Below are 14,187 nucleotides of genomic sequence, written 5' to 3' on the forward strand. Positions count from 1 at the left end.
CCGCCGCCGCCCATGCCCGCCGCGCCGCCCGGCCTCCCGCTCCCACGTACACAGCCCAACTGCCAAGCACCGCCGCTGGGAGGGGGGGCGCGCGGGGGAAGCGCCCCTGCCCCGAGGCATGCTGGGAACTGTAGTCCTCGCAGCCGGCTGGCCGCGCAGCGCCGCTGCCGCAGGACTACAGCTCCCGTCGGGCCTTGCGCGGCCGCCCGCCTCCTGGGCTGTGTGGCAGCAGCTTGACTGGCCGTCAGGGGCAGTTGGAGGGAGGACGGGGAGACTCCGCTTAGAGCCCCCCGAGGCTCGTCCCCGGGCGGGGTGGTGGCCCGAGAGTTATGGCTCCTTCTGTCCCACAGGCTCGGGGAAAGATTCCTCCTTCCGCTCCCCACACACGGCACCTCCCCTGCCCCTGTCCAGGAGCTGTGCCGCCCCAACCTCGCTCCTGTCACGCAGGGCCGCAGCAGGCTTGGACCTCCCCAATGGGCCTCCAGCGTGTCCCTAAAATGCCTTCATAAAGCGGGTTGGGTACTTTTTTGTTCTCTCTGCCAATGAAAGAAGCCCCTTTTTCAATTTTGGCCAAATGTTACTCCATTTTCAGCCCAGAAGATGGACATCCCCAGAGACTTCGTTTAGCTTTTACATTTGTTTTCTTGTCAGCACTGAGCCTTACACTGCAGCAGGAGACTGAGGCACAGAAAAAAACACAGGAAAAACCTGCCACACAAGGAAGGGAGCCGTGACCACCTCCACCAACTACAGCACCCCAGTCACAGCGCCCATGCACGTCCCCTCCCTGGTCGCAGGCCACACCAGGAGCCGAGGAGCAGCCCCACCAGCTGCAGAAGCAGACATATGGTCAACGTTGCCTATTTACATTTCATGTTATAAAAAGACAATCTGCCTCATTGCTTCCATCACCCAACACGATTCAGCGCTAATTTGGAGTAGAGTAGACATTTTGGTTGCCTTAACAACAACGCTTGACTCATGGTCTCAGTATTTTCATGATTTGTCTGCAAAACCTTCGACATTTGTCCTCAATGATTAGCTCTTCAGATTATTTGCGGACTGACTTTACCAGTTGTTCTGCACTAGAATAAATCAATCTATCCTGTTAAGGTACAAGACAACGGCTTTCATACTCGTAGGGACTGCACTTGAGTATTTGCTCTTACTACTGTCATCTGTTGTTGTCTCCTCCTGATTTAAAGAGCAGTTCTCTCACGGCCAGGTTTCAAAAAAAATCAGGTGCTGGAACTATTCTGCCATATGTACCTGCCAGCCAAGGATTTCCCAAGGCTGTGGGACGACCTCGGGACTTGCTTTCCACGAGCACTGGTCAGCACAGCGTAACTCCCAGCTCCCCATGAAGTCACGATCACAGCCACCCAGCTGCTCAGTCTGCCCATTATTGAGCCCCCTTTCTTGCTGTTTCTTCTCCAATCTCTTCACTACGTCCCAAAGAGCTCCAAATGTGTCCCTGAGGCCTTACACTTGATAGCACTCTGCTTCCTAAATGGTATCTTTTGGTGCTGACCAAAACCAAACAAAAACCTTCCAGGAGCGGAAGCCCCACTGCCTCCTCTGCTCCAGGTGGCTGGTGCTGGGGACTTCTCAGAGTTACCGCCTTTTCCCACCTCCATGCAAGATTCAGTCCTGGTCCTCACACAATCTGTCATTCGGTACAAATGGAGCGAGCAGGACTTTCCCGTTTCCCAGGAACTTCTCTGCAGTTTACTGTCCTGTCACATCCTTCCCTTAGCACTCTCTTTCCAGCGTAATTGACCTTCCTAAGATTTTCAAGAATAATACTTTATTGGTTGTGTATCATATAAAAAATTCAGCACACAGTTGTTTAAACTCAGCCTCTACTTCGAGCTCTTTCTAAAAAAAATTATGCCCATTATGCAGTAACTATAGGTTGTAAACGTGGCACTTTTGCTTTATCCTGTCTTCCTTTCATCCCTTTTAACAGTCCCAGATGTACTTCACTACCAAAAATGCTTCTGCCAGATTTTGCTGAGTGCTCACAGAAAGATGTTTGGCAATGCCCATCCAGTTCCAGCTGCATAACGAACCGCCTAGCCAAAGGCACCAGTGTGAAAGCAGAACCGAGCGTGCAATCACATTTAACTCACTGGAAGGCTTCAAAACTGGATGAATTGCACTGGTGTGAGACTTTTTTTTTCTTTTCTTCCAATCACTCATTGCACCACAGCAAGAGAAGCTGTAGTATTAAAGGGTTTTACCTTTGGGACTGAATATAGATTTAACTAATACTAATATTCTTTTTACCTGTTTTTATAACAGAGTAGGAAGTAACAATTTTCTGGTGCTTTACCTTTACTAGAAAGGAAAAATGAATTAAAAGTCATTAGCCAGCATGTGGTAACTAATACAGATAAAACATTAATGAGACAAGGCAAACAACTCCTAGATATACTAGCACATCGCTCTTCATGAGGCAGTTTCTTCAAGCCCCCCCACTTGAAGTGACTGAGAGTAACAGACATTAGCAGATTCCTGGAGATTTACCAGCTGAACTGATAGAGTGATTCCTGCACGGATGCTGGTCTTCTAAGAGCATTCCCAGAGAGAGTGTTTACCATTTAATTTTCCCCAATTAGCCAAGCCCTTGGATAGGAAATACCTATTAAGGCTCTAACACAGGCCTTCTAATTCTGATGCTAGTTGTAAGGAGAGATGCCCTTGGCATTTCTGACCCAGAGCTTGGCTTTTCACGTCTCACACACACCGGACATGTTAGGACATACGTTGCTTTCTTATGTAAGATTCAAACTTTGTTAAGTGGATAAAAATTTAACAGTAAAATGCTACTGCTTGGAAAATGTTTATTTTGTTTTCCTCTCTCTTGGTTCAAGGTCTTGAATGTCTGTCTTTTTTCCAGTTCCCTCAGGCACTGGATTCTTAACCAAATACTATTAAGATGCAAAGACTGCCTCTCTATCGGCTTGGGGGAATTTATTTATAGGCACTTAAATTCTTTCTTAATCAGCACACAATCATCCTACAGTCTAATCAATGCATTCTAGAGCAACAGAGATCCATTTAGTGCTGCAGAATTTTTCTTTCACTGCATTAAGACCTCCTAGAAATGGTAAATTACTTCCCTCAAGTAACCATAGCCAAGATTATATAAATAGAAAAATAGCTATATAAATAAATTTTGGCTTCACTCTGTATAACCAACAGTTGAACAACCAGTGCAGAGAATTACACAGTTGTTAATTCATAGTGGGTGAACACTGCAATTTGGTTTCAAGTTTCCCTTAGAGCCAAAATTAAATTGCCAAAGCCAGTAGATTTTCTTTCATCTATTCCAAAATACCAGCCATTACACCCCTGCGGGAGTGGAACTCTATGCCAATCTGCACAGGAAAAACATCAGTCTAAACCTGGGTGAAAAGGCAGGGCTACCTTCTGAGCTGGTGTATGTTAAACACGGAATGAAATTACGTTAAATCACACAGCCAAGGTAGATGTATGTATTTATTCCGTCCAACTATTAGGTCATTTGACAAGTGCAGATCTTTCCATCTAAAGACTGAAGTGGACTAAGTCTCTCCATTTTATGCGAAGAGTCCAACGGCCCTTTTGACTCAAACTGCTTTTATGTTTGCAGCCCCTCACCACAAGTCCTACTTTTCCCTTAAGCAAAAATCTTCAGCTATAACTACATTTCTACAGGGACACCTGAAAATTTTCCTCAATGTAAGAAAATTGTATTATTTTGGTTTGGGATTTAAAATAAAACCCCGCTGCTGTAAAGCCTGGCTTACAAGAAAGCACAGTAATCCAGCACCAGGTGACAAGGCTTCCTCTCCTGCAGGGATAAAAATCTTTCCCAGTCCCCCTTTGAGAGCATGCAAGCGTTTGAGTGAAGTGTCTAGATCAGAGCTTTCCTGGGGGAGAGATAAATGACAGCAGCGAGTAAACACTTGGAGATGATGCTGGAGCCTGTTCTGCTTTCTCCTTGGGGGCAGAATAATTGACATGTCTGTGTGACTCAATGGGAATATTAACAGAGTCAAGAGGCACACACTTTAGCAACCGTTACCACTCATGGGCACATAATTTCCAGCATCTTACATGCAAACGTTAGTGTATATATAGCAAAACCCAAAACTATTGCACAATAACAGCAAGCTTGCATCGCATTTCAGGAACAACCCTATTCCCAGGCACATTCCTGTTTGCCTCTTGCTTAGAGGCAAGTCTATCACGCCATAGTGCGCACATACATGTATACTTAACAGAGCCATTCAAGCCCCCAGCATCAGCAAAAAAAAAAAAAAAAAATTAAAAAATCTGCTGCACAGTGCTCTAAGCAGGGTCAGCTAAAGACAGCTGCTATCCATGGAAACTTGAAAATACAAAGTGAGAGTGGAGCTTTGAAATTTCTTTAAAGCAGGTAGAACTGTAGCAATGTTCTCAAAGGGGAAAACCTCTGCAGAGTTCAGTGAAATACGAAAATGTTTATTTCAAAGTCCAACAGCAACAGACCCAAGTTCAGTATCATAGACTCCATGCATGAAATTTGCACACTTTGATTTTTAAACAAAAACGCTTGCATAGCTAATATTTACAAATAAATCTGCACGCACAAAAACATGGCAGACTCGCAGGTTAAGCTGCAAAACCAGAGAAGCATTAAATTCTTCTGCCTAGAGGTAGCTCAAATACTGTTCAGGTACAAACGCTGCATTTATTCCTTTAGCAACACTTCACGTTTGATATAAGAATCTTAAAAATCTTCCTGAGAATTAGTATAAGTGCCTTGAGCTCCAAGCAAGCCCACATCTTGACAGGACACATGCACATTGTCTGATCCTACAGTAGTACGAGTTCACTGACATGAACTGCTGCATCCCCCAGTACTCCACTAGTGCATTCCTTGAGAAAATGCTGTGCATCCACCTTACCCTTAGAAACATCAGTACTGGAAAAAAGGCAGGTTTATTGCTCTTAAGAGACAGTAAATAGAAAGGCTTGAATCCTATAAACAAAGCAACCCAAATGTATAGATTAGAATAAAAGAAAAAAGCCAAAACACCTTTCAATGCACTGAACTGATCTGAAGTCCCCCTGTTTTTTTGATGGTCAAATTTTGTTCTTATTAAACACAGAAGACTGGCAGATGATTTCATGAGAGTGTTCAGGGGTTGTATATTTACATGCTTGGCTGTTCCTTTCTCTGGTCTGCACCTCAGATGTAGAATAGAAAGGTGATCACAGCAAAATACAGCTTCGGAGTGAAGTCCAATTATATTCAGCTTTGGAACTTGAGCCCATAATCAACCAATACTTCCTAAACTAGACTTGGAAGTGAGCTAAAAAGAAGCACAAGACTAACTACTACCAAACTCGCCAGGGGAGCGACAAGTTTTTACTACATCTAATAGTATAGTACATTTAATTGTTTTTAAAATGCTTTGTCTTACAAAGCAAGCATAAACTTTTGAGTAAGGGAGGGATGCTGAGCAACCTGACAGAGGAAAGTGGGATGCAACCTGTCTGACCTGAAGAGCTCACGTAAGACTGCCTTGTGCCGAGCATGCCTAGAAGAACAGTTCAGAGGTATATCAAGCAGCTCACGGAACACACCCTAAGGTGCTTGGTTTATTCTTTGATATAGAGTACAGCTACTAGGCTTAAGCCTCACAACACAATTTCAATCCATGTAACAGTAGCACCCTGCACATAATAAGCATTCCTTATTCCAAGTAGTTTGAGCAAGCACTGCTGCTTTTCGGCCTCCCAAAACGAATGAGTTTTGGAGCTGTGGGACAGGGCAAATTCAGCATCTGTTTCCATGTAAGAGCTGGTAATCAATATTTAATGTCAGTCGGGTCATCAAAATATAGTTTTATTTACATTTTCATATTCAAATTCAATACAAATCATGAAATATTTACAACAACTTTAATTGTACTATAGACAAGAAAATGCATTGCTTTTCCCCTCCAGATTCAATAGTACTTTATTGCGGGCTTTAAGACAAAGTTCTGCTAATGTTAGAAACAAGCCATAGATACAGAGATTTAAAAAAAAAAAAATATATATATATAAAGTGCATCTGTAAGATGTCCTTAGTTACCTTTGCTGGGCACGGCCCTACGCTTACTATTGAGGCACCCAGTGTTCCTCCTTGACCCCAGTTCAACTCCCCACAGATGGCAGACAACTTCTCCAATCAACTGTTATGTTTACAGGACATCAGCTCTCCCTGCAGCTTTAGCACACAGGCAAGACAATGCACAGCAACAGTCCAGCATTTTTCAGAGGCTGGATCATTTTCTGAACAAAACACAGCAGATCCTTTGGGAAGAATCTATCTTTTCATCTTTAGGTTCAGTCTTCCTGAAGTCATCCCAGACTCTCACAAGGCCAGGACTCTGGCATTTTGCTGGTGCTAGAGATGGTTAGAACTCCAAAAATCATGGAGGATCTTTCAGACTGTTTAATATTAACAGGTTTGAAAAGTTCCTGCAAATTTTTCCCTTTACAGTATTGTGCAAGTCAGATTTGGCCTGTCAGCTTGAAGCTCTCTTTCTTCCCTTTAGGAATGTGTAGCTGGCAGTTGGAGTTGAGAGGTAGAGAATCAATGGGTTTACTAGAGAACCAAAGACACTGTGGGCAAAATCCAGTTTGACAGGCATTAGTTTGTACTTTCTCCTATCAAATTAGCGCACTGAAATATGAAATACAATGTTGCTTTAAACTAAACTGTGTCTGGTAATTAAGTATTAGACCAGATCAAAATCAATTTGTTTACAATGAAAATCCACTTGAATTAAAAACAATAAACAACAAAAAACCCAAGTCAAAACAATTCCCAGTAGACAGCTACAACAAAGAATCTTCTCCTTAAAGGACTCAAACACTGAAGAGAAGCTTTGCTGAAGGTGGAACTTTTGTTTTAGTGTTAAAACCTGACGTTTTTCTTTATATTTAAGACAGCTTTATCTGAAGAGTGCTAAAACTAAATTCCACATGGGAGATGCAGTTTTAAGAATGGCAAACCATACAATTATGATTTGAACAAGTCTATTTGATCTCAGCATTGCCAAGGCAATATTTTTCTGCTTCAGTCTTGCAATGTTTGGTATACACATGATGGCAGTAGGCAGCTCCTTGCAGAAGGCTTACACCATGTTGCTGGGCGTGCTCTTAGGACCTGACTTCACGAACTTGTGTTTCATCTGCCTCAAAACTTGGGTTGTCAATCTGTGGAAGGACATTCACAGCTGAGGGATGGGATTCATTGTTTACAAGATGCATGTTGTCATCTGTCCAGAACAAAACCAAGAAAAGACAAGTTAAGAAGTGTCATAGGCAAGCTTTACTGCCTTAAGCAAGCCACGCTTGCTTTATTTCCACGAGCCCACTGCAGTGGTCTTTTCCCAGCACTTTTCCTGCAGAGTGGGAAACCCAAGGCCATGCTCCAACTACAACTCTTCTGCTGCCTCTCATTAGTTTGTGAGCCCATTCTTGATTGCTACCTGTCATTTCTAGAGATATTTGTTCAGCTCTGGAGTTCACTTCTCACTAGTGCTGAGCAAGCCTAGGTTGTGTGCTCAAGTGGCAGAAGGCAGTGTGAGGCTACGAAATCCAACTATAAAGGAGATTGGCAATTCTCATATAATTTTTAGGGCTGCTGAAGACAGGCATCAGGAGCAACTTCTAGAGACTAGGTTCAGGATAAACTGTGGGACACAGGCTGATTCAGAGGGGAAGGCCTTCTCCCTACTGACTAACCTTGTTAGGCTGATGTTAGTGTGTCCTTGCCAGTCAAAGCGAGAATACACAGTGGCCTGAGCCATATAACTAATCCAGCATCACTTCAGTTGCTTATAGGGATGCAATTTCAACTTCTGATGTTTAGCTTGTAGGAAGTGGCCCCTGCTCTACTGGGGTGCCTACATGGGGCACTCCCGTACACACATCACTCACTGGAGCAACATGTCCCACAGGTGGCAGGCAGCAAGTCCCACGGCTTTCCTATCAGCTAGGCTTCCCGAAGGAAATCTAAGCAGACACAGCCAGAGCATCCCTTTTGCCTCTGAACGCTTCCCCACTTACTTCTCTTCCCAAGGCCATTCCACAATCCAGGGGATAGTTTTGTTTGTCTACCTGAAACCTTTCCATTTTTAAAATCAACAGGAACACTAAGCGTGTGTTGGTGAAGTTGAGCACTAAAAAGACATTTTCAATTAGTTTGCTCTTGTTCAAGAAGATAAGGTATTTGGAAAAGCTGATAGTCTTTTCCAATTAAAGTTTTCTGAAAGCATTCAAAGATGACTCAGCCTTGGCAAAATCTGAAATTCAATTGAAATATTTGTCATCTCTATTTTGCATCATCTAAGCTAGAGCAGGACTAACTCACCAAAAGTTTTCTATAAGTAATTAACTACTTAAAGCAGACAGATCTGGTGGCAAAGCAACTCTCACTCATCCAAATGAAATCTCCAAAGAGACAACGAGATGAGGGACATCTTCAGAAAAATCTCTTTGGCCTTTAAGTAGTAAGCCTCTGATTTTCAACTACTCTTTTCATAGACTTCAGTTTTTAATTTACATTTAGGTTGTGTTTCATTTGAAAACAAAGACCAAGTGTCAGAGCCAAGTTCTAAAACAAAAGGGAAGATTAAGATTACCCTGAAAAACAAGGTATTCAAGCACTGTGAGATGTTAAGGCAAACCCCCCTAATTCATAGCATAAGCAACAAAGTGCAATGCAATCTAGCAAGACAGATGAAACAGTAGACGCACTTTCTGATGGTGCATGTTCCTCCAGAACAGATTCATCTGCTCCTTGTACAGAAGCATATCCAGATGATGCTGTTTCACTATGATTATCCTCTTCATTAACTGTAGAGACATTTGATGTCCCACTGGATACTGTGGCTTGCACAGACTCAGCCCCTTCTTCTACATCCACCTTTGTGAAAGAAGAGAAAAACAGTCAAGTTACAACTTTGTAGGAGGCTGTCTATTTCCAGGAGACCAATGCCTGCAAGGACTGGAGTCTAATGCACTTTTTACCCAGAAAAAAAAAAAATTGAAAAAAGCTCTGCTGTTAACCTCCAGGATCATAGGTGAAAGCCAGTTACTGCCTAATTGAGCGGGAAGTTCAGATGCAGCTTCTGCATTCTTCAGCCAACTCTTCCCGTTTACTGCCCAGTACCAGGAAAATAGATTCTTCCTTCCACTCAGTGCAGATCTCCCTCCCCCAGGCAAAATCTGGCATATATTTTAGCTGGTCCAGGCAGCGTCAGGCATTGGCAACAGCATCTTCCCCTGGCACTTGCCACAAGGAGCAGTTGCAGAACACATCAGAAATTCCTTATGTATCCTAGGAAGTCATGTGCCTCCAGGAAAGCCATACATGCTAACACATTCACTTTTCACGGACTCCGGGTACTTAGTAACTGAATAGAGGCTGGTTGCAGGGACAGTATGAGTTGTCAGAGTCTGCCTAAAGCTTTGAGAAACACCCTTAGCTGCAAGTGCAAGAGCTAAGAGCAATTCTTCAGTCATGCATTACAATCAATTTTGGTTGACATTCTGCCCAAGGCTTTAGATGATACCAACTCAGACCAGGTCAGCTGCAGGCTTTGCTAAAGGGGACACAGCAATTAGTCCTGTAGCATCTCGCCACTGACGCAGCAACACCTGTGCTTATCACCTGTGCTCTAGAGGCAGCAAGAAATAGCTCAATATGTGGTTACTACACTAGCATAATACCTATAATGGCATCTGCCACTAGGACAGACTACTGGCTTACCTCAACACCCAAAACTTTGAGTATGTCACATTTGCACATCGGGCATGTCCTGTGTTCCAGAAGCCAGGGATCAATACAGCTCTTGTGGAAGAGATGGCTGGTGGAAGAAGGTAACCAACAGGTTAGGTTTCACACCAGGAAAACTGTTTGTGGCAGCTATGAAGGCCCATTTAGAAACACCGAGAATTTATTCATTCTAGAATGGATTACCTTATTTTGCCACAAGTTTCAGTTGAAAGTTAGGGATAGTTGATCTCTCAACCTGTAGCTGGTTTATGCTTATTACTATCTCTATACAACTTGCTAGAATTCAGCATTATCATCTTTGCTACATCAGTCTTAAGCTTTTTTTTTAATCTGTGTACAATACATTCCCAGCTGATAATTTAACTAATTCAAATATTGACATCTCAGCCTTAGCTTTAAGGTTAACTTCTGTCACACAGATGCAGATGACTAAGTAGCACTTGTTTCTGTTAAAACTACATAGAAAAATCATCTCAGAGTTATGCCCTCAAGATAAACTATACTCCCACACATTTACTTTGTCTGTGCAGTCACTGTGTATTCCAAGTGGATATTTGGCAGGCTGTATACTCAAGAAAGTAAATATAGTTCAGCCATTACAGATGCAAATGTATGCTTCTATGAAGACACTCAATTCCACAATGGGTCTGAATTAGGCCACAGATTTAGGAGGATGACTTGAAATCCTGTAATCTGCCTGTTCCCTCAGCCTGAATAGAAATAGCAAGGCAGACAGACTCTATATTAATCAGAACTCTATTATGAGACAAGTGCAGAGATCACCACATCCAGTACTCAGTATCCTACGCCCCAGTAGGATACCAGGATTCTCCAATTCAGCCCACACAACCAGCACCTCCTTCCAGCTGCACCAACGTAATGCCTAGAGTACAACCTGAAACTTCCTTGATGTGTGACTATTTTAAGTACTTGGACTGAATACTGGTCTTGTGTACCTCCGCTACTATAAATGCCTTCAGTTTGACTATCCGGACAAGAATGCCTTCTGCAAATACACACGCCCCAGCTACTTAGATACCACTGATGTGACTCACAGGAGCATTCGATTGCTTCTTTCTTTCATGGATATAGTTAAATGCTTTCAACAAGTAGAGTCTCAGTGTTGAGGTCGACCACCAACTTTAGTACGTTCTTGCAGTAAATATCAGTTTATAACTCATGTGAGAGAGAATTTAATATGGTTGATACTGGCAGAGGTCACCACTGGTGAAGACTATCAAGTAAATGCAGTTATCTTAAACTAGTGCCTCTTAGAGCTACATTTGGGCCAAAGAGGAATGAAACACCACAAATGTATGTAAAAGCAGTCTCAGCGCAAAGCATAATGCAGCAAATTTGTGTATAAAGAATACATTCAAAGGAAGTTACTCCCCTCTTAACCAATTAAGTCATGCTTTGTTCGCAAGTTCACATCAGGGTTAGCAGGGTTTATAGGGAAATAATGAGAAGTCAGGTCTCCCATCAGCCAAAAGTATCTAGAGCCTGTCTAAATGCTTCAGTACTCGTGGCACTTCATTACTAAACAGGACTACCCACGAGCATAAACCTGACAAGACAACTGAATAATCATTGACACACGTGCCTGAAAGCTTATTCAGTTTTGTTTTTTTCTAAACTATTAAACATTAGATCAAGGAAGTTTGCTAGTTGGATATCAAAACAGCTTAGAAGTCCTACTGCTTGGGAGCAGGGAAAGCTTTTGCAAAATTAACCTGGTGGAAAGGTAACCCCAGCTCAAATTTGATAGCGTTTGACAAATAACACTGCTCAGCACACAACAGCAGCTACAGATTTTTCCGTTCTTCAGAATTTCAATTTTTCTACATCAAAATTTTTCCAAGTGCTTTTTTGTAACCCTCCCCAAGGGTTACAAAACCTCTTCCCATACAAAATTTGTGCAGTTCATATTGCAGCCCTCTGATTTTAGAAGCTTTGCCAGAGCAGTCCCATTCAGCAGATACAGGGAGAAGTCCCACAGAACAAGTTTCCTTAAGCCCTGAAAAGGCTCATCTTAGGAGCAATCAAATTAAAGTCTTAGCGCTACAATACCGGGCTTCCACAGAAGCGCAGCAATGAGATACAACAGTAGAGAATTCTATAAAAATAAACTGCTATAGCTCTATTTTGGTCTCTATTTCAGATGATGCATACAAGAATAGAAATGCTTTCTTCTAAACTACAAAAGTTAGCATGGTTTAACAAGTTTAATGGGAGCACAACCCTCTTAGTAACCAGTAATCTAAGTGACAAGAAATGGGCATAGTTTTGCCAGTTATCTGCAATTTAGAGGTAACATTCTTATACACCAGCAAAGGAAGAAATCTTTAAAAAGCCCTGGCATCCCCTGGAGCGGCACTGTGGTCTGCCAAGTTATACTTGTCAATCCACTCACAGGGGAAGTTATGAACACAGGCCATCGGGGCACACTACAAGTGTGTATTTACACAGTTCCTGTTGTTCAAAACACTGTTTGACAGAGATTCAAGAATTCTTGCTGCGCAACAGCTTGATTAAAGTTTGATCAGCTTTGTTAACATAGCAGAAGGAACAACTGGTAAGAGGCATGCTTCCAGATTTTGAATTAAGGGGCAGTTTGGAAGACAACTTACTTGCAAGTCAGAATGCGCACTACTTCGTTCGGCTTGTACAGCTCAATGCACACAACACAGCTATCTCCATCAGGACCAGTTTCCTAAAGCGGTGAAATGAATTTACAGCGTTAACAGACATTGAAAGCTTCCTTTGAGCTACAGTCAGATTTACTGCAGACAAAGGGGTCTAGCTAAAGTAATCTAAGATGCTCCTGTATATAATCTTATATAAACACATTGTGCGGATTACTCGTAGTGAAGCTGACACTTTAACAGAAGCATTGAAAGTTTAATCCCATGGTTTAGAAGTCCAGCTGCAAACCATGATTGGATTATTTGAGGCAGTGCTGTAGAGGTTTAGAAACTGCTACCTCCAGTTTTAGTTTACCTTTAAGCATCCATGCTGGCAAGTTAGGACCTCTCACTCATCAAGACTACAAGCAAGCAGCTAAAAAAGTAGTATGATTTATAAGAATGTGCAGACTGGAAAGTCTTGCACCCCGGAAAAGGGACCTGGTCTGAAAGAGGAACCTTCTCTGCAACAGACAGTTACTGGCTCAGGGAGACTTCTGCATCCTGCTCCAGTACTAAGCACCACTCCGGGTTCTGTGCAAAGCGTGTGCCATAACGCTCGGAAAATTATAGGATCAGTCATACCTTGTCCCCTTGCTTCAGGGTGCGGAGCTGTAACTGTTCAATGGCCTTCTTGGCCCTGGCCTTTAGTTGTTGCTGTAACAGAAAGCAGTCCTGGTTAAACACAGTCATTTTTCTCTTAAGTGGTGGTTAGTAATACTTACCAAGGTGCCTACTGCAAGCAGGCCCCAGTTTTATAACCCAGATGTTATCAAAACAAGCCAAGTAAGCATGACCATGCTATTTAGAGACAACATGAAACAGTTCCGGGACATACTGATGTGGTTATTGACTCTGGGTGACACACCAACAGGGCATTTGCATATGCTTTGTTTTTACCTAACCTTTTCACAGAGCACAGGAATTTCAAGGGTTTCTTTTTGAAGATGTAAGATAATACCTTGATCAGATTAGACCTAGCCAAAACAAACAGAAGCCTTCAAATTGACTTGGTACAGAAGACTGAACATTGAGTCCGACAATCAATAATTTTAACTACTCACTTTATGACAACTTCCTGCCATAAATCCTGACGAAAGGCAAGATTCTTTACCAATCAGCTCAGCTACCAGCAACGCACCCTGAACTAGTCCTCTGCCACAACTGCTTTACAGAGCACACAAACAGCTCAGGAGCCTCCTAACAAAAAAAAAAAAAAAAAAAAAGGGCTCAGAGCTATTTCTTCCCCTCCCCATGACACAAGGTGTGAAACAAATCAGATGACTAGCCCCAGGTGGATTACAGGGCAGCTTTAATGAAAGCAGAGGAGGAAGCATTCCCCTTCATGCAGTAATTTACTTGCTGCTGTCAGGATAGCAGGGCAGAGATGAGCAGACAGCAGAAGCCCAGCTTGCCTGGCGACTGTTGCTGTCCAGCTGTCACTGCAAAGCATTTAATTAGCACAGGAGCCAACATCTCTGTTTAAAGGTCACAGGTTGGTGCTGTTCCACCAACATGAGGAATATGACTGTCCTCTCCCTCTCCAGTGCATTTATTGCCTCAGGACACAGAGGCGTATCAGGCAACTCTGGCAGCGCCGTCCCAACACAGCACTTAGGGACAGACGAGACTCGAGTTTTGCAGCTAACCAAAAATCCTCCTCCCAATTCAGCT

General features: G+C 42.9%; 1 protein-coding gene across 2 annotated transcripts in view; it reads right to left on the minus strand.

Moving 5' to 3' along the window:
- Nucleotides 1-5,587: 5,587 nt before the first annotated feature.
- Nucleotides 5,588-14,187, minus strand: part of RNF128 (ring finger protein 128) — a 39,765-nt gene continuing 31,165 nt past the window's right edge. For both annotated transcript variants that reach the window (XM_076347249.1, XM_076347248.1), the window contains exons 3-7: nt 13,099-13,170; nt 12,460-12,542; nt 9,803-9,899; nt 8,788-8,956; nt 5,588-7,304 (exon numbers count right to left, since the gene is read on the minus strand). In XM_076347249.1, the coding sequence (XP_076203364.1) occupies nt 7,186-7,304; nt 8,788-8,956; nt 9,803-9,899; nt 12,460-12,542; nt 13,099-13,170 (540 nt within the window). In that variant the 3' untranslated portion in view covers nt 5,588-7,185. The remainder of the gene's footprint in view (nt 7,305-8,787; nt 8,957-9,802; nt 9,900-12,459; nt 12,543-13,098; nt 13,171-14,187) is intronic.

This window comes from Aptenodytes patagonicus, chromosome 9 (assembly GCF_965638725.1).
Source record: "Aptenodytes patagonicus chromosome 9, bAptPat1.pri.cur, whole genome shotgun sequence".
NCBI lineage: Eukaryota > Metazoa > Chordata > Aves > Sphenisciformes > Spheniscidae > Aptenodytes > Aptenodytes patagonicus.